Below are 21,140 nucleotides of genomic sequence, written 5' to 3' on the forward strand. Positions count from 1 at the left end.
CAGTCCAGATCTGTGAAATGTGTCAATGGCTGGAAGAAGCAACCAATCAGAATGGGCATTCCTTGGTAAAACCCCAGTATTACTGAAGTGTATGCACTGACTGGTGTCTGATAGCGCACCCTACAGTACAGGGAGGTATGACATGCTCTGTACACTTTACCTGTACCAGGGTTAGCTGCTCCTTAGGACACCAGGTGAGGGCGACTCCATTACTTTTTTTAGGACGTTGCCTTTACTGTACAGGACCCTGAAGAAGCTCCTGTCCTCTACATAGACCAGTGTTTCCCAAGCAGGGTGCCCCCAGCTGTTGCAAAACTACAACTCCCAGCATGCCCGGACAGCCTTTGGCTGTCCGGGCATGCTGGGAGTTGTAGTTTTGCAACAGCTGGAGGCTCCCTGCTTGGGAAACACTGACATAGACAGTGATTTACAGCTCCCAGCAGATCTTTATTACTTTTATATGTAAGGATTTGCTTTATCTATATTAGTTATCTACTTATTTTTCTTTGATCCTCACTTTTTCCTATTTTTGGATGACATTTTGGTGCATTTAGAACCAATTACCAGGTTTCCATAGAGTTATGGTCTCAATATACAATGGTTTCAACATACAATGGTCGTCCCAGAACCAATTAATATTGTAACTTGAGGGACCACTGTATGTTCATTTAGTTGGATACAAAAGTGATAGATCAGCAAAAAGCATGTGTTAGGGTGGGTTCACACTACGTTTTCTCCCATACGGGAGCGCATACGGCAGAGGGGAGCTAAAACCTCGCGCTCCCGTATGCGCTCCCATATGTCATTCATTTCGATGAGCAGACCGCAGTGAAACGTTCGGTCCGGTCGGCTCATTTTTGTGCTGTATGCGCTTTTACAACCGGACCTAAAACTGTGGTTGACCACAGTTTTAGGTCGGGGGAAAAAGCGCATACAGCGCAAAAATGAGCCGACCGGACCAAACGTTTCACTGCGGCCGTCTCATTGAAATGAATGACATATGGGAGCACATAGAGAGCATACGGGAGCGCTAGGTTTTAGCTCCCCCTGCCGTATGCGCTCCTGTATGGGAGAAAACGTAGTGTGAACCACTATTTCTGGAACAAAGGAGCCCCAGTTTTTAAGTTAAACAGATTTGTAAATTACTTCTATTAAAAAATATTAATCCTTTCAGTACTTATGAGCTGCTGAAGTTGAGTTGTTCTTTTCTGTCTAAGTGCTCTCTGATGACACGTGTCTTGGGAACCGCCCAGTTTAGAAGCAAATCCCCATAGCAAACCTCTTCTACTCTGTGCAGTTCCCGAGACAAGCAGAGATGTCAGCAGAGAGCACTGCTGCCAGACAGAAAACAACAACTCAACTTCAGCAGCTGATAATTATGTGCTCATCGAAATGAATGACATATGGGAGCGCATAGAGAGCATACGGGAGCGCGAGGTTTTAGCTCCCCTCTGCCGTATGCGCTCCCGTATGGGAGAAAACGTAGTGTGAACCCAGCCTTACTAAGTCTTCAAACTATTTCTGGAACAAAGGAGCCCCAGTTTTTTTTTTTTCCAAACAGTGCCCCTATTTTACATGTCTTGCAGATTTCCATAACTCTGAGCCATGTCATCAATTAAAATAAAGGTGTGCACAAAAAAGAACATACAAAAAATAAATAAAATTGTGTGTAAACCTGTGTGCGAATGCGAAGTAAAAATAGCAATGATAGATGATCTATAAGAGATAATCTAGTGAATGTAACTTCCTCCTCCACCCTCCAGAACATAAATAATAAGTTCCCTAGAAGTATGGGTGCGTAGATTAATATAGGTGTTTTTATTTCTTATTAAGGGAACGGTCCTCTGAGATATTTTTACCACTAATAGTAAAAACCGCACTATAGTATCACATGTAAAATCAGGAGTTCCTCTTCTAAAAAACATTGAAGAATTTTTCCCATGATAGACAATAGACATTATGACATGTGGATAGGATCCGCCATCTTTAATAAGTGGGAGGGGTCCAAATGGTGGGACACCCATCAATTTCAGTAACTATGGGGAAGATTTTGAAGTCATTTATTTTTGCTTTGGTTTTACTTACATGCAACATCATTATCATACTATTGTGGGGAGGTTGATAATTTGGCGCATGTAAGCAAAAACAATAAATCAGTTCAGAACACCAACACCATACCGAGAGCGGAATTCCACGGTGTCAACGTAACATTAGTGTGAATGGGATTCTGCGAGACCCGTTCACACTGCGGAATTGTTCTGCGCAAAGAAAGAACATGTTCATTCTTTGCGCGGATTTCGCGAGCACTGCATAGCCGTCAATGGTGACAGCTCAGTGCCCCGCGGCCTTTGCGACGAAGTATTTTCGGCGGCGGCCGCCAGACGGAATCTCCGCTTGTTTATTTCAGCAACCGGAGACTCCGCAGTGTGAACGCACCCTTAAAGACCTGTTATAATGTTCCGTTATTGTGGTGACTGGGGTGTTGCAGTATGTAGCAGGTTCTGGTGGTATTAACCCTGGGGGCAAGATGTTGTTAACGCCTTAGTGTTCGTGATGCCAGGATGCGGTTGTTTCGGTATAATAACCACCGACAACCAACCCAGAAACGGTATGTAATAAAGGAATGTCCACAGCAAGGGTTTTGCAATAACTGGAACTTTAACTTAAAATGTTTAGGGAACAGTCTTTACAATTATGCAGTTCCTTCAGAGACAACCGGGACACAGGATACCTCACAGGCTTGCTTGGACTTGTAGTTACTGAGATATTTAGGCAGGCCACTGTGCTACTAATATATTCCTTAGCTGAGTAGTAGTCACTGGATTTGTAGAGAGAATTGTAACTCACATTTTAGAAGTGGCTGCTGTTCCTTAGGCTTTGGCCTAGATGAGATGAATTTGCAGTATACAGGACTTTTGAGTCCAAGAGATAAGAGCGAGAGAATAGAGACTACAGCCCATTATATACTAGGGGGCTGGACTAAAGCCCATTGGTTGCTAATGCCTGGGGTTCCTGTGCCCATGGAGTTCTGGGTATATCACATGACAGTAGGTCACATGACCAAGGAAGGTCCTATACATTTTATACAAACTGTACAACTTTATACACAAGAACAATATGTACACAATATAGATATACAGTGCATTCAGATAAGACAGTGAAGGGTGGGCAAGAGATGAGCCCTGCAGGAGAGCCCTATGGACTCAAGGGACTCTTCCTGAGGGGACTTAGGGAGGGTACAGGACTAGATCCTGTACCAGGACACCCCATTATGAAAACCCTTAAAGGGGTACTCCGCTGCTCAGCGTTTGGAACAAACTATTCCGAACGCTGGAGCCGGCACCGGGAGCTTGTGACGTCATAGCCCCACCCCCTCATGTCATGCCCCGCCCCTTCAAAGTCTATGGGAGGGGGCATGACAGCCATCACACCCCCTCCCATAGATTTGCACTGAGTGGCGTGGCATGATGTCATGAGGGGGTGGGGCTATGACATCTTGAGCTGCCGGCGCCGGCTCCAGCATTCCGAACAGTTTGTTCCAAATGCTTTAAAATCGTTCGTTATATGGCGTTACAGAATCCCTTTCTATATAGAGCCAAAGGACAACACGTAAAGGGGAAGAGATGCCAGAACCTAGACAAGCAATTGTATTACAAGTTACCATGTGAACTCCAATATATATATATATAGCAACAAACAAAGAGAAAAGGCGGAGTCACTTCTGAAACAAATATTATGTCATATAGACACCAAGTTTATTAACATATATGAAAAAGACAGTGCAATCAGTATAAAAATTGTTATAATAGCAAGAGCACAGCACATTGATAGTAAATAATAAATAAATGGTATATATAAAATGTATCCCATAGCAACTATACAAGTCATAAAGATGTAAACATAAACACATAAGACATTTGCAAAGCACTTATTGCACAAAAATGTATTGTGCCATATACCATATGGCCTCCAGTGAGGTAAACATATGGAATACAGGCCTAATATAAAGTGCCAGCAGTGAGGGATCAATTGCAGGCGCCGGGATAGCACCACTCCAACGCACGTTTCAGTATGTTACCTTCATCTGGGAATCAGAAACAGCCGCGTCATGATCGCAGCACTCCCGGATCCCTGACGGGAGAAAGTAATGGGAGAAATAGTGCATACACTATTTCTTATGTTCTTTCTCCTGTCATAAAATAATGTCCGTTATTAATGACGGGCTATGACGGGTTAAAACGGATAATGTAAAAATCCCATAGACTATAATGGGATTTTGTAACATCCATTTAACGGCCAATTTTAAGGGTTTTCATAACGGAACATTGTTACGGGTCTTTAAAACGGATGAATTTATAGGGGCCTAATTGGGCCTAATTGACTAGATGTGTGTATGTTCTGTGATAACTTTCAAAATGCCTTGAAATATCATTCTCAAATTTAACATAATAATAGTTCAGGGATAGATACACAACTACACTCTTGATTCAATCTAGATAATGTCCAAAGAGCCGTGCAGAAGTCGCTTTTACAATATGGGAATTCGTGACCGTTTCATGCAACATCTACCGACACAGTTGTGGGCATGCGCGAGACCAGGTTTGTGGGAATGCGCGACACTCCTTTTCGAGAGCAGATATATTGTAATGCCGACATTATTATGTCAGCCTTTGGCTGTTCAAGGATACTAATTGTAGTTTTGCAACAGCTGGAGGCACACTGGTTGGAAAACACTGCTATAGGATAATGTACCTCAACAAGTAGCTCTTCAGTTGCAAAACTACAACTCCCATCATGCATTAACATTTGATTTACACTTATAGGACAATGTTCCACAACTAGTAGCGCTCTAGCTGTTGCAAAACTACAACTCCCATAATGTGTGCACAGAGCAAACATTTCATTCAAGCCTGTAGGTCAATGTCCCTCAGCCAGTAGCTCTTCACTCTCCAGCTGTTGCAAAGCTACAACTCCCATCATGTGTGCATATTCCATTCATGATCATAGGACAATGTTCCAAACTAGTTGCTCTCCAGCTGTTGCAAAACTACAACTCCCCTCATATTTTCACATTTCATTCAGGTCTTTAGTACAGTGTTTCCCAACCAGTGTGTCTGCAGCTGTTGCAAAACTACAACTCCCGGCAGTTGCACAATTACAACACCCATCATGCTTTTAGCTGTTGTGGCACAATGGAAGTTGTAGTTTTGACACAGCTGAAAGGCTACTGGTTGGGGAACTTTGTCCTATAGGCTTGAATAGAGCATGCATACAGCTGTTCTAAAACTGCAATCCCCAATCTGCTGTCCGGGCATGCTGGGAGTTGTAGTTTTGCAACAGCTGGAGGCACCCTGGTTTGGAAACACTGTCCTAAAGGCTCGAATGGAACATGCATAAATGATGGGAGTTGTAGTTTTGCAACAACTGGAGACTTTCTGTCCTAAAGGCTCGAATGGAACACTCTCTAGTTGTTGAAAACTACAACTCCCATTGTGCCCTGACAGCCGAAGGCACGATGGGTGTTGTGGTTCTGGAACAGCTGGAGCAACACAAGTTAGGAAACACTGCTATATGGCATATGGGAATATCCTGCAGACCCCTGTAAATACATCTGGTGGTCCATATCTTGCTACAGTATCCCATAGCAACCAATCATCTTCCAAGTTATAGGACGGGTGCTATGGGATACTGCTGGTGTATGAGGTCACACTCTGCCAGCGAAGGCGACGTCACGGCGCATCACATGACCCCAAAACAAAAAAAAGCCTTAATTCAAGCCTTTAGTGCAGTGTTTCCCAACCAGTGTGTCTGCAGCTGTTGCAAAACTACACCTCCCAGCAGTTGCACAATTACAACACCCATCATGCTTTTGGCTGTCAGGGCACATTAGAAGTTGTAGTTTTGAAACAGCTGAAAGGCTACTGGTTGGGGAACTTTGTCCTATAGGCTTGAATAGAGCATGCATACAGCTGTTCTAAAACTACAACCCCCAATCGGCTGTCCGGGAATGCTGGGAGTTGTAGTTTTGCAACAGCTGGAGACACACTGTTTGGAAAACACTGCTTTAGGACAATGTTCCTCAACCAGAAAGTCTCTAGTTGTTGCAAAACTACAACTCCCATCATGCATGCATGTTCTATTCGAGCCTTTAGGTCAGTGTTCCCCAACCAGGGGGGCTCCAGCTGTTTCTAAACTACAACTCCGGGCATGCTGTGGGTTGTAGTTTTGCAACAGCTGGAGGCACCCTGGTTGGGAAACAGTGCTTTAGGACAATGTTCCCTAACCAGTAGCTCTCAAGCTGTTGCAAAACTACAACTCCCATTGTGCCCTGACAGCCGAAGGCACGATGGGTGTTGTGGTTCTGTAACTGCTGGAGGGACACAAGTTAGGAAACACTGCTATATGGGATATGGGAATATCCTGCAGACCCCTGTAATTACAGCTGGTGGTCCATATCTTGCTGCAGTATCCCATAGCAACCAATCATCTTCCAGGTTATAGGACGGGTGCTATGGGATACTGCTGGTGTATGAGGTCACACTCTGCCAGCTACGGTGACGTCACGGCGCATCACATGACCCCAAAACAAAAAAAAAGTTCTCTTCCTCCTCAGTTGTGTTGTTGCTATGGGGGTGGGAAATGGCGGCCTGAGCGCCGTCTCCTCCACACCGGCCATTCTTCCCACAGCCCGGGGAGGAGCCACCTCCAGGAAATCCCTGACACGCCGGCCAGGGCTGGGCTACCGCCTCCCCGGCACCTCCCCGCTCCTCCTCACAAAGTTACTGTGTGTCCATCCCCGCTCCTTCCCTCCTTGTTGTCACCAGTAGTTACCGAGCCCCCCGTATTATTGAGGTCCCTATGACGGCTGCCCGCCACTGAGCCCAGGACCCCCGGGGAGCAGGACGCGCCATGACTCGCTGGGTCCCCACCAAGAAAGAGGAGAAGTATGGAGTGGGTGAGTGACGGAAGTGGCCAGAGCCGCACCGTGTGACGGGGCTCTTATTGTTATGGGAAATCACAGAGTAATGGAGGAGAACTACAGCTCCCAGCATTCACTGGGAGAACTACAGCTCCCAGCATTCACTGGGAGAACTACAGCTCCCAGCATTCACTGGGAGTACTACTGCTGGGAGTTGTAGTGGCCACAAGTTGTCCGGCTCTAATGAAATATCTGTCTTAATTAAACTGTAACTCCCATCATTCACTGAGTTTACTACTTCTTGGAGTTGTAGGGGGCACCAGGTTGCTGCAGCCTCTAATAAAATAAATATATCTACCTATGAGTCAAGCTGATTGAACAACTCCCAGCATTCACGGGAGTACTACTGCTAGGAGTTGTAGTGGCCACAAGTTGCACAGCTCTAATGAAATATCTGTATAGCTAGTAACAACTCCTATCATTCACTGGGGGTACTACTGCTAGGAGTTGTAGTGGCCACAAGTTACCCAGCTCTAATGAAATATCTGTATAGCTAGCAACAACTCCTATCATTCACTGGGAGCACAGCTGCTGGGAGTTGTAGTGGGCCACAGGTTGCTGCACGTCTCTAATAAAAGAAATATATCTACCTAGGAGTCAAGCTGATTGAACTACAACTCCCAGCATTTACTGTGAGCGCTGCTGCTAGGAGTTGTAGTGGCCACAAGGTACGCAGCTTTAATGAAATATCTATATAGCTAGTAACAACTCCTATCATTCACTGGGAGCACAGCTGCTGGGAGTTGTAGTGGCCACAAGGTACCCAGCTTTAATGAAATATCTATATAGCTAGTAACAACTCCTATCATTCACTGGGAGCACAGCTGCTGGGAGTTGTAGTGGGCCACAAGTTGTCCGGCTCTAATGAAATATGTCTAGTTAAACTGTAACTCCCATCATTCACTGAGTTTACTACTTCTTGGAGTTGTAGGGGGCACCAGGTTGCTGCAGCCTCTAATAAAATAAATATATCTACCTATGAGTCAAGCTGATTGAACAACTCCCAGCATTCACGGGAGTATTACTGCTAGGAGTTGTAGTGGCCACAAGTTGCACAGCTCTAATGAAATATCTGTATAGCTAGTAACAACTCCTATCATTCACGGGGGAGTTGTAGTGGACCACAGTTGCACAGCTCTATATAGCTTGTAACAACTCCTATCATTCATGGGGAGCACAGCTGCTGGGAGTTGTAGTGGGGGCCACAGATGTCTGCACGTCTCTAATAAAAGAAATATATCTACCTAGGAGTCAAGCTGATTGAACTACAACTCCCAGCATTTACTGTGAGCGATGCTGCTAGGAGTTGTAGTGGCCACAAGGTACCCAGCTCTAATGAAATATCTATATAGCTAGTAACAACTATCATTCACTGGGAGCACAGCTGCTGGGAGTTGTAGTGGGCCACAAGTTGTCCGGCTCTAATGAAATTTCTGTCTAGTTAAACTGTAACTCCCATCGTTCACTGAGTTTACTACTTCTTGGAGTTGTAGTGGGCCTCAGGTTGCTGCAGCCTCTAAGAATATAAATATATCTACCTAGGAGTCAAGCTGATTGAACTACAACTCCCAGCATTTACTGTGAGCGCTGCAGCTAGGAGTTGTTCTGAGCTACAGGTTGCACAGCTAGCAACTACCTCCCAGCGTTGATTTGAACTATTGCTGGGAGTTGTAGTAGGCCACAGGTTGCACAGCTGTAATAAAATAGATATAGCTACCTGGGATTTAAGCTGGTTGAACTTCCCAAACAATGAGGTGTTGATTTATCAAAGCGCTCTTTCCCTAGCGTCCCTCAGCAGCACAATATTGGGGGGGGGGGGGGGGGTGTGGATTTACACCCCCTGTGCGCCCACGGGACGTTAGGAATTTTAATAGTAAATGTAATTAAAATATAATGGGCTTACCTGCTGAATACTGCACTGTGCTTCCTGCGTCTCCCGTGTGACAGGCTCTGGTGCACCCTATGCACCTTCTCACGTAGGATATTTGCTCCTTGGGACTTACCTTTAGTATTAAAGAAGTTATCTCTTCATCCTTTTGAACCCATCCAAGAGATTGATCTAAACCCACTGTATCCAGGTGGCTATCTGGCTGCATTCATTGTTGTTTATATTTTAGATGGTTTGGATCCTCCTGCTTTTTCTAAGGCTCATTCTACCAGGTCGGTAGGACCATCCTGGGTGGAGAGATGCTCTGTTCCTATTGAGAAGATATGTTTATTTGCTACCGGTTCTAGGCCATCTACTTTTTTCCGCCCATCTACTTTTTGCAAAACTACAATTCCCAGCATGCCCGGACAGCCAACGGCTGTCCGGGCATGCTGGGAATTGTATTTTTGCAACATCTGGAGGTCCGCAGGTTGAAGACCACTGGTCTAGACTTTCTAAGGAACCGAGTTTCGTTAACTCGGTTATCAATACTGCCAAGCATGGAGGCCCTCCCTATGGGGTACTCTCCTTGCTAAATCCCCATATTGTGCTGCTGATTGACGTTAGGGAAGATATGATTTGATTTTTTACCTGTTTTCCCTTAGTCTCCTCAGCAGCACAAGACTCCACCCCCCTATATATTTTTTTGTGTATTTTTTTTCTACTTTATAATTACTCTGCAGTATTCAGCAGGTAAGCCCATTATATGGGCTAGAGGGGAGGGGACTTCTAATTACGTTTACTATTAAAATTCCTAACGTCCCGTGGGACCCCACATTGTGCTGCTGAGGAGACCAAGGGAAAACAGATTAGCAATCAAATGATATCATTTCCCGCATCACTACAGACCAACCTACAGAGCGTAAGGCTGGTCTATTGTGCGCTTAAAGGGGTACTCCGCTGCTCAGGATTTGGAACAAACTGTTCCGAACGCTGGGAGCTCGTGATGTCATAGCCCCGCCCCCTTGTGTCATGCCCCACCCCCTCTATGCAAGTCTATGGGAGGGGGCGTGACATCCGTCATGCCACCTCCCATGGACTTGCATTGAGGGGGCGGGGTGTGACATTATGAGGGGGTGGGGCTATGACGTCACGAGCTCCCGGCTCCAGCGTTCGGAACAGTTTGTTCCAAACGCTGAGCAGGGGAGTACCCCTTTAATTTATCAAAAGTTACACGGCTCTTGATAAATTCTGCGCATGGACTCCGGGATCTACGGTTTAGACTGTATTTAAACCTGCTCCATTATGGTCTGACATTTCAGCGTACTTTCGGTCGTTGCGACTTTTTGCCGAAAAGTCGCTATTGATAAATTTGGCACCAATGCATTTTTCCGTCTAGAATGCATCACGTTCTAAAAATCCTCTAAAGCAAATGTCGTGAAAAAGTTGCACGTATTTAGACTGCGACTTTCTGTGCGATCATTTTAGATGGGGGGAAAAAACAGTCTAAATCCTTTGAAAAATTTCCCCCAGTGTGTCTCTAGCTGTTGCAAAACTACAACTCCCAGCATGCCCGGACAGCCTTAGTTATCCAGGCATGCTGGGAATTGTAGTTTTGCAACAGCTGAAGACAAATTGGTCTAACAAATCATGCAATCGGGTTAAACTACAACTTCCAACATTCATTGGGAACTTTGCATGGGAGTTGCAGTGGGCCACAAAGCTCTAATGAAATCTTTCAATCTACCTGTTATGCAGGGTGTTTAAACTTTCCATCATTTTCTGTGGGCACTTGCTGGGAGTTGTAGTGGGTCAGAAGTTGCACAACTCTAATAAACAGATCTACCTACCTATGATTCCAGCTGCTTGAACTACAGCTCTCAGCATTTACTGGGATCCCTGCTGAGAGTTGCTGTGAGCAGTGGGCCACATGACTAATGAAGTCTGTATAGCTGGGTGAACTATAACTCCCAGCATGCACTGGGGTCCCTGCTGGGAATTGCAATGGGCCACAAGTTGCACACCTCTCTTAGGCTGGGTTCACACCACGTTTTTCAAATACGGTTACCGTATACGGTTTTCCGCTAAAAAAACGTATGGCAAAAACTGTATACAACCGTATGACTCCAAATTAAAACGTATACGGGTTTTCCCCGTACGGTTCTATCCGTTTGCATCAGTTTTTGCCAACGGTTTTGCTATTTTGTTGGAATTAGTTTTCCAGCAATTTAATAAAGTTATTATTGTTCTATTGAAATTCCAATCTGCGCATGTGTCAACTCTAAAAACTGATTAGAAAAACCGTGTGCAACCGTATTCTGAAATTCTGTGTACGGTTCCCATAGACAACAATGTTAAAAGAACCGCATATGGTTCGCATACGGTTTTCCAACCGGAGGCAAAAACGTGGTCGACAGCGTTTTTGCCTACGGTTGAAAAATTGGCAAAACCGTATCCGAGGCAAAACGGATGCAACCGTACACAACATTTGGAATACGGTTTACAATGCATTCTCTATGCATACGGTTTCGGATACGGTTGTATACGTTTTTTTGCGGGAAACCGTATACGGTTACCGTATTTGGAAAACGTGGTGTGAACCCAGCCTTACTGTTTAATAAACTACTTTTCACAGCATTCATTGGAAGCTTGGCTTCTGGGAGTTATAGTTGTCTACAAGTTGTACAGCTCTAATAATAATAAAAAATAAAAATATAAATCTATGTCAAGTTGGTTGAACTACAGGTTCCAGCATTTACTGGGATCCCTGCTGAGACTTGCAGCAAGTAGTGGGGCACAAGACACTTCTAATGAAATCTAACTGGTTAAACTTGAACTCCCATCATTCCGTGGGATCCCTGCTGGAAATTGCAATTGGCCCCTAGTTGTACATCTCTAATGAAATTTCTATCTCTTGAACTTAATTATTATTATTTTTTTGTGCAGTTCCCCATAGAGATGGCATACAACTAAAGTCATGTGCCCATAGCAGAATTGTTTTCAATAGGATTCTGCTGCATCATGCACATGGCGGAATTTCCACTGCAAAATCTGCCATGGAAATCCTAATTCTGGCCTCGGCAGAAAGAGTTGACGTGTCACTTTTTTTTTTTTTTTTGCGCAATCCGCTTGGAAATGTATTGCTTTCTATGGAGACAATGCATTTCCTAGCGGTCCTGTTCTGCCAACAGCCGCGTTTTTTGGAATGTCTGACGGAAATGTTCCGGCCAGACATTCTGCCAAAATTCTGCCGTGTAAACATGGTCTGAAGAGTGCCACAGAAGTATAGACGTTGGGGCTCTATCATACCCCTCATTGGTGGACAGCTGAACTTTCATACTGCATTTTAGTGTTCCCCAAACTGAGTCTCACCTGGGGTTGCAAAATGACAACTCCTATTATATCCCAGTGATGCAAGTTGTAGTTCTGCAACAGCCATAGGATGGGGACCATTGCTCCTTTATGTACACCCTAAGATGTGAGCCTTACAACCCCAAGGGTAGGGTCACACGTGCCATGTTCTGCTGAAGCTGATTCTGCTGTCCATTGACTTCAAAAGCAGTAAATATGTAGCAAAAAACAGCACATGTGACCCTACCCTTGGGGTTGTTATACTTTCAAAAACGCAGTTGAATTAAGGAATGCTTCTTGCATTTTGAAAACATCAATGATGGCGGTTAACGTTGGTGAAACCACAATTTTTTACAAAAACACATATTGATGGCTTCCATTGCTGTAGCTGAGATTGGCGTTCGCTGTATATTGCATCTTTACCAGTTGTAACCGGTCATGGCCGTGGTTGGCTGGAGAGTGGCCGGTGACAATTTTGTAGGAATAATGAGGAGAACTAGAGATGAGTGAACTTACAGTAAATTTGATTCGTCACAAACTTCTCGGCTCGGCAGTTGATGCACTTTTCCTGCATAAATTAGTTCAGCTTTCCAGTGCTCCGGTGGGCTGGAAAAGGTGGATACAGTCCTAGGAGACTCTTTCCTAGGAATGTATCCACCTTTTCCAGCCCACCGGAGCACCTGAAGGCTGAACTAATTTACGCAGGAAAAGTCATCAACTGCCGAGCCGAGAAGTTCGTGACGAATCGAATGTACTGTAAGTTCGCTCATCTCTAAGGAGAACCATTGGCAATACTGTCCTGTGAACTCCTGCAGAACCTCTTTAACAAATAATGTTTTGTCAAAACTAGTGACAAGGATAAAGGGGACGATGCTGATAGAAACCAAATATAGCCCCCCATCCCCCCTTTTCTCTGGCATTTTCTCGACATGGAAAAAAAAAATTGCCCTGCCATTTTGCTCTCCCAAAAATAGTTTTTTTTCTTCTTTTGCGTGTGTTTTTTATTTATAAATTTTTTTGCCTCTTTTTGCAAAAAACAAAAGCTGAAGTAGAAACCTACGGTAGTCAAAAGCTGAGATCACACAACCTTTCTGTGGTGCTGCTAAAAAATCAGCAAATTTTTCACTCCCAATATGCATATTTGTTTTTCAAAAATAATTGGTGTAAATATAGGCAGTTGTATCTTTTTAATCTTTTTATTGTTGTTTTTTTTAAATTATTATTATTTTTTTTTATTACAAGTCATATGATTCATCCATGTGACTCATCATGAAGGATTGTGTGAAGGATTTCTATTGGAGGATTGGGCGGGGGGGGGGGGGGGGGTCAGTAAAATACACCAATTTAAAATCACATTGGGGGAGATTTATCAAAACCTGTCCAGAGGAAAAATGCTGAGTTGCCCATAGCAACCAATCAGATCGCTTCTTTCATTTTTAAAGGGGTATTCCAGGAAAAAACTTTTTTTTTATATATATATATATCAACTGGCTCCGGAAAGTTAAACAGATTTGTAAATTACTTCTATTAAAAAAATCTTAATCCTTTCTGTACTTATGAGCTTCTGAAGTTAAGGTTGTTCTTTTCTGTCTAAATCCTCTCTGATGACACACCGGTCTCGGGAAACGCCCAGTTTAGAAGAGGTTTGCTATGGGGATTTGCTTCTAAACTGGGCGTTTCCCGAGACCGGTGTGTCATCAGAGAGGATTTAGACAGAAAAGAACAACCTTAACTTCAGAAGCTCATAAGTACTGAAAGGATTAAGATTTTTTAATAGAAGTCATTTACAAATCTGTTTTACTTTCTGGAGCCAGTTGAGATATAAAAAAAGTTTTTTCCTGGAATACCCCTTTAACAAAGCCTCTGCAGAATGAAAGAAGAAATCTGATTGGCTGCTATGGGCAACTGGACAGGTTTTGATAAATCTCCCCCATTATTATTATTTTTTTTTATTTTTTTATTTTTTTTGACACTTTTTTTTCCCTACCATAGAAGTCTATAGTAGGCAAAAGGCAAAGATTTCTGAAAAAACGCCCTATCCCAGCATGCTGTGATTTTGGAAAACTTTCCCTGATCCTGGCCGTTTCTTGTATGAGTAAAGGGGAGTTTTCGTCCTCTAGTGATGTTTGTTGTACAGACCTGTATATGGGACGTCCATGTGAGTAATCTGCCAGCCTGCGCTTAGTCACTGCATCTACGTAGGAAGGCCAAAGTGCCAGCTTTTTATATAAGAATACATTCAAAGCGGATTTATGACAAAGGCACAGCGCCATTTATTACTGAATATTTTAGCCCTTTATTTCCAGCCTAAATCTTGAGAAAGCAACCTCTGAGGTTGTTTTTATTTTTTTTATTTTTTTTTTTAACAAAACCCCCACCCCAAAAAAAGTTTGACATCTTGTGGGGAAATGTCAAAAGATTTGATCGGTAAGGTACTGAGTCTATGGGATTGTCTCGGGCCGCTTGCGCATTTCTCCTGGCTCGTTCTAACACATGTCAAAAGTTTTTAAAGCGACTTTAAATCACTGTTTCCCAACCAGGGTGCCTCCATCTGTTGCAAAACTACAACTCCCAGCATGCCCGGACAGCCGAAGGCTGTCCGGGCATGCTGGGAGTTGTAGTTTTGCAACAGATGGAGGCACCCTGGTTGGGAAACACTGTATTAGATGTTACATTGTAATCAATGGGATTGTAACCTTCTGCAGAAAACTGTTGTCTTCAGGGCTTTTTATTTTTTATTTTTTTATTTTATTTATTTATTATTATTATTATTATTTTTTGTAACGCTGGGTTCACACAACGTTTTTCAAATACGGTAACCGTGTACGGTTTTCCGCAAAAAAACCTATACGACCGTATCCGAAACCGTATGCATAGAGAATGCATTGTAAACCGTATTCCAAATGTTGTGTACGGTTGCATCCGTTTTGCCTCGGATACGGTTTTGCCGATTTTTCAACCGTAGGCAAAAACGCTGTCGACCACGTTTTTGCCTCCGGTTGGAAAACCGTATGCGGTTCTTTTAACATTGTTGTCTATGAGAACCGTACACAGAATTTCAGAATACGGTTGCACGCGGTTTTTCTAATCCGTTTTTGGAGTTGACACATGCGTAGATTGGAATTTCAATAGAACAATAGTAACTTTATTAAATTGCTTGAAAACTAATTCCAACAAAATAGCAAAACCGTTGGCAAAAACTGATGCAAACGGATAGAAAAACCGTATACGTTTTAATTTGGAGTCATACGGTTGTATACGGTTTTTGCCATACGTTTTTTAGCGGAAAACCTTATACGGTAAGCGTATTTGAAAAACGTGGTGTGGACCCAGCCTAAGTGCATCTGTTGTTGTTATAAAGAACTTTTGCCATGGCATAGAGACCATTGAAATAAGTACATGAGAGTAAAACCTTGAAGAGATTGTCTCACCTAAAGAAAGGTATCCTGTATATCCTCAGGATAAGAGATAATGGTCTGTATGCAGGGGTCCGACAGCAGGGACCCTCCTGATCTAAGGGACCCTAATATTTTTCGACTAAGGCTGCACACTGTGGCCGAAACGCGTCACCTGTCTTCTATGTTGGCTAATTGCTGAAGAAATCTCTTTACATTGCTTGAACCACCATGCTGGGACTTTCTTTTGTTACCTGCCATTGTCTGGGACCAGGGTCCGGTCCTGTCCGTGTCGAGGTGAAGGGCACGAGGGTGAGCTGTGTCTACTGCACTTGGCCAGCTAATCTTTTTTTTTTTTTATCAGAATTAAATGGGTATTGTGATGCATTTACAAGGATACAGCTCTGGCACTGCGTGATTATTCACAATTTATACTAACCACGCTTGATCCGCACCTATAGTCCACTCAGGTGGTGCTCAGCTTAAAGGGGTACTCCGGTGGAAAACAATTTTTTTTTTATAAATCAACTGGTGCCAGAAAGTTAAACAGATTTGTAAATTACTTCTATAAAAAAAAAATCTCAATCCTTCCAATACATTTTATGGGCTGTATACTACAGAGGAAATGCTCTTCTTTTTGGATTTCTCTGATGTCACGACCACAGTGCTCTCTGCTGACCTCTGCTGTCCATTGTAGGAACTGTCCAGAGCAGCATATGTTTGCTATGGGGATTTTCTCCTGCTCTGGACAGTTCCAAAAATGGACAGCAGAGGTCAGCAGAGAGCAATGTGGTTGTGACATCAGAGAAATACAAAAAGAAAAGCATTTCCTCTGTAGTATACAGCCCCTAAAAAGTACTGGAAGAATTAAGATTTTTTAATAGAAGTAATTTACAAATCAGTTTCTTTCCTGCACCAGTTGATTTAAAAAAAAAAAAAAAAAAGTTTTCCATGGGAGTACTCCTTTAATCCTTCCAGTACATATCAGCTGCTGTATACAATAGAGGAAGTTCTTTTCTTTTGGAATTTATTTTCTGTCTGTCCACAGTGCTCTCTGTTGACACCTCTGTCCATGTCAGGAACTGTCCAGAGCAGGAGCAAATCCCCATGCTCTGGACAGTTCCTGACATGGACAGAGGTGTCAGCAGAGAGCACTGTGGTCAGACAGAAAAGAAATACAAAAAGAAAAGAACTTCCTCTGTAGTATACAGCAGCTGTTTAACTTTCTGGCACCAGTTGATTTAAAAAAAAAAAAAAAAAAAAATTCCACCGGAGTACCCATTTAACTGAGCAAACATTGCATATTGCAGTAGATAGAATAAAGGCGACAGTCACCCAATAGCAGAAAAATAGCTCAGATTAAAGACATATTATTCTGACATTGGGTGAGTGCCGCCATTATTCTATCTGCTACCTGAATGAGTCATCTCATTAGAGTTTGGAGACCACCAGCCTTTAGGTAATAGACTTTCTATGGAAACTTACCAGAACAAATCAGCACCAAAGCTTATTGATTTAAAGGGGTACTCCAGTGGGAAAAAAAATTATTTTTATATCACCTGATGCCAGAAAGTTAAACAGATTTGTAAATGACTTCTATTTAAAAATCTTAATCCTTCCAGTACTTATTAGTGGCTGTATACTACAGAGGAAGTTCTTTTCTTTTTGGATTTTTCTGTCTGACCACAGTGCTCTCTGCTGACACCTCTGTTCATGTCAGGAACTGTCCAGAGCTGGAGAAAATCCCCATAGCAAACATATGCTGCTCTGGACAGTTCCTAAAAGGGACAGAGGTGTCAGCAGAGAGCACTGTGGTCAGGCAGAAAAGAAATCGCAAAAGAAAAGTATTTCCTCTGTAGTATACAGCCGCTAATAAGTACTGGAAGGATTAAGAAGTTTTAATAGAAGTAATTTACAAATCTGTTTAAAGGGGTATTCCACCCCTAGACATCTTATCCCCTATCCAAAGGATACGGGATACGATGTCTGATCACGGGGGTCCCGCCGCTGGGGACCCCCACAATATAGCATACAGCACCCTCCTAGGGGATAAGATGTCTAGGGGTGGAGTACCCCTTTAACTTTCTGGCACCAGTTGGTTTAAAAAAAAAAAAAAAAAGTTTTCCACTGGACTGCCCCTTTAAATCAATAAGCTTTGGTGCTGATTTGTTCTGGTAAGTTTCTATAGCAAGTCTATTACCTAAAGGCCTAAGCCTCCAGATGTTGCAAAACTACAATTTCCAGCGTACTCCCAGCATGTTGGGTGTTGTAGTTTTGCAACATCTGGAGGTCCTCAGTTTTGGAGACCACTGCTTTAGGTATGTTCACATGTTGCAGATCTGCAATTGTTTTAAATATATTAATGATGAAACGTTGCAGATTTTCTAGAGCATACCCTTATCTTTTCATGCATGGAACATTTATTTTTCATGTAAATGGACATATTACTTTTCTGTAAAGGTCTATTCACACGGCACTGAATACAGGAACTCCTGGGTCATTTGGGGTGGGCATGCTCATAAGACAGATCCCCCTTATGTAACCACAGGTAGCGTAACACTAGGTCTGAATACAATCTGCAACATGTGTATTGTAATTCCAGGGACTTGATTTCTTTGTAACACATGTCACAAGAGGAACTGGCTTCATGGGGCAATAGACTTTTACCATAGTAATGTGGCAGCTGCTGGTCCCCTCCGGCTCTCTCTGTCTCCGTGTGAGATTTTGCTGCTGTGGCTCATCCCGTTGGAATGGCCTGCAAGGCGCGCCTATTCCCCCAGCACTCAGTACAGGAAGGCCCCCTTCATCCTCGCCCCTCCCGCCTCATCCCTGACACTTCTAGGCTTCCTCGCAGCAACATACAATGAATACTTTACTATCCCTTCAATGGAGACTGCAAAAAAAAAAAAACCTTACAGTCCTGGAAGCTGAACCTGTTGTAGCCAGTGGGCACATCATTGTGAGATGTTATTGTCGTGTCACTTGGCTCTCCTCCAGTCTGCTGCTTTTATTAGGAAATACGCTTGCGCTCTGAATATTAGCTGTGGATGGAAGAATTGGAATGCCTTCTGCAGTGTTTCCCAACCAGTGTGCCTCCAGCTGTTGCAAAACGACAACTCCCAGCATGCCTGGACAGCCAACGGCTGTCCAGGCATGCTGGGAGTTGTAGTTTTGCAACAGCTAGAGGCACAATGGTTGGGAAACACTGGCCTAGTGAATAATCTATGTATTAGGCAGATATTACCCTGTTCTGTAAGACACTTCTGTTCCTATATTTACTTATGAGCTTTGCAAACTAATATTAATACACTGCTCAAAAAAATAAAGGGAACACTGAGATAGCACGTCCTAGATCTGAATGAAGGAACTAATCGTATGAAATACTTTTGTCCTTACATAGTTGAATGCGCTGACAACAAAATCGCACAAAAATTATCAATGTTAAAGAAATTTATCAACCCATGGAGGTCTGGATATGGAGTCACACTCAAAATCAAAGTGGAAAACCACACTACAGGCCGATCTAACTTTATGTAATGTCCTTAAAACAAGTCACAATGAGGCTCAGTAGTGTGTGTGGCCTCCACGTGCCCGTATGACCTCCCTACAATGCCTGGACATGCTCCTGATGAGGTGGAGGATGGTCTCCTGAGGGATGTCCTCCCAGACCTGGACTAAAGCATCCGCCTACTCCTGGACAGTCTGTGGTGCATTGTGGCGTTGGTGGATGGAGCGAGACATGATGTCCTAGATGTGCTCAATGGATTCAGGTCTGGGGAACGGGCGGGCCAGTCAATAGCATCAATGTCTTCCTCTTACAGGAACTGCTGACACACTCCAGCCACATGAGGTCTAGCATTGTCTTGCATTAGGAGGAACCCAGGGCCAACCGCACCAGCATATGGACTCACAAGGGGTCTGAGGATCTCATCTCGGTACCTAATGGCAGTCAGGCTATCTCTGGCAAGCACAAGGAGGGCTGTGCGGCCCCCCAAGAAATGCCACCCCACACCATTACTGACCTACCACCAAACCAGTCATGCTGGAGGATGTTGCAGGCAGAAAAACATTCTCCGCCGTGTCTCCAGACTCTGCCTGGTGAGCACAGGGCGCCAGTGGCGAATTTGCCAATCTTGGTGTTTTCTGGCAAATGCCGAATGTCCTGCACAGACATACCACCCTCATGGAGTCTGTTTCTGACCGTTTGAGTGGACACATGCACATTTTTGGCCTGCTGGAGGTCATTTTGCAGGGCTCTGGCAGTGCTCCTCGCACCTTGCACAGGAGGTGGAGGTAGCGGTCCTGCTGCTGGGTTGTTGCCCTCCTACGGCCTCTTCCACGTCTCCTGATGTACTGGCCTGTCTCCTGGTAGTGCCTCCATGCTCTGGACACTACACTAAGTCACAGCAAACCTTCTTGCCACAGCTCGCGTTTATGTGCCATCCTGGATGAGCTGCACTACCTGAGCCACTTATGTGGGTTGTAGACACTGTCTCATGTCTCAAGTGACCAAAACATCAGCCAGGAAGCATAGGAACTGAGAAGTGGTCTGTGGTCACCACCTGCAGAACCACTCCTTTATCAGGGTGTCTTGCTAATTGCCTATAATTTCCACCTGTTGTCTGTTCCATTTGCACAACAGCATGTGAAATTGATTGTCAATGTTGCTTCCTGAGTGGACAGTGTGATTTCACAGAAGTGTCATTGACTTGGAGTTACATTGTGTTGTTTAAGTCTTCCCTTTATGTTTTTGAGCAGTGTATAATCCTCTTGTGAAAACAGAAATTTACTTTTTAGCATCGCTGTTTTATCGGGACAGGTCTGACGCCATAAATCCTGACAGTGACGGTGCTGTAGCGCTTGCTATGGTGCTCCTCTGCCGACCTGGTACAACATAGGGCACAGCTTTCCAAGCTTTTCATACTGGTGAAACACTTATAAAGGGCTACTTTTTAATCAACTGGTGCCAGAAAGTTAAACAGATTTGTAAATTACTTCTATTAAAAATTCTTAATCCTTCCAGTACTTATTAGTGGCTGCATACTACAGAGGAAATTATTTTCTTTTTGGATTTCTTTACTGTCATAACCACAGTGCTCTCTGCTGGCACCTCTGTCCATGTCATGAACTGTCCAGAGCAGGAGAAAATCCCCATAGCAAACATATGCTGCTCTGGACAGTTTCTAAAATGGACAGAGGCATCAGCAGAGAGCACTGTGGTTATGACAGAAAAGAAATCCCAAAAGAAAAGAATTTCATCTGTAGTATACAGCTGCTAATTAGTATTGGACGCATTAAGATTTTTTTTTATAGAAGTAATTTACAAATCTGTTTAACTTTCTGGCACCAGTTGATTTAAGAATAAATAAATAAATTAAAAATTAAATGTTTTCCACCGTAGTACCCCCCTTAGTTTGGTGACACATTCCCGCCAATTAGACATATCACTTTGCACGTCCTACTACGCACGCGATACCAGCATCAACATTACAAATGTGGCTGCTACCCCCCCCCCCCAGTGCCATTTCATCCCCCCCGCCATTGCATT

The 21,140-nt window shown here is 43.6% G+C and overlaps 1 protein-coding gene across 1 annotated transcript in view; it reads left to right on the forward strand.

The window, feature by feature from the left end:
* Nucleotides 1–6,604: 6,604 nt before the first annotated feature.
* Nucleotides 6,605–21,140, forward strand: part of DOCK1 (dedicator of cytokinesis 1) — a 439,672-nt gene continuing 425,136 nt past the window's right edge. Inside the window, exon 1 of the mRNA XM_056528878.1 lies at nt 6,605–6,955. Within this exon, the coding sequence (XP_056384853.1) occupies nt 6,910–6,955 (46 nt within the window). The 5' untranslated portion in view covers nt 6,605–6,909. The remainder of the gene's footprint in view (nt 6,956–21,140) is intronic.

The sequence above is a fragment of the Hyla sarda genome, chromosome 7 (genome assembly GCF_029499605.1).
Source record: "Hyla sarda isolate aHylSar1 chromosome 7, aHylSar1.hap1, whole genome shotgun sequence".
In the NCBI taxonomy this organism is placed as follows: Eukaryota; Metazoa; Chordata; class Amphibia; order Anura; family Hylidae; genus Hyla; species Hyla sarda.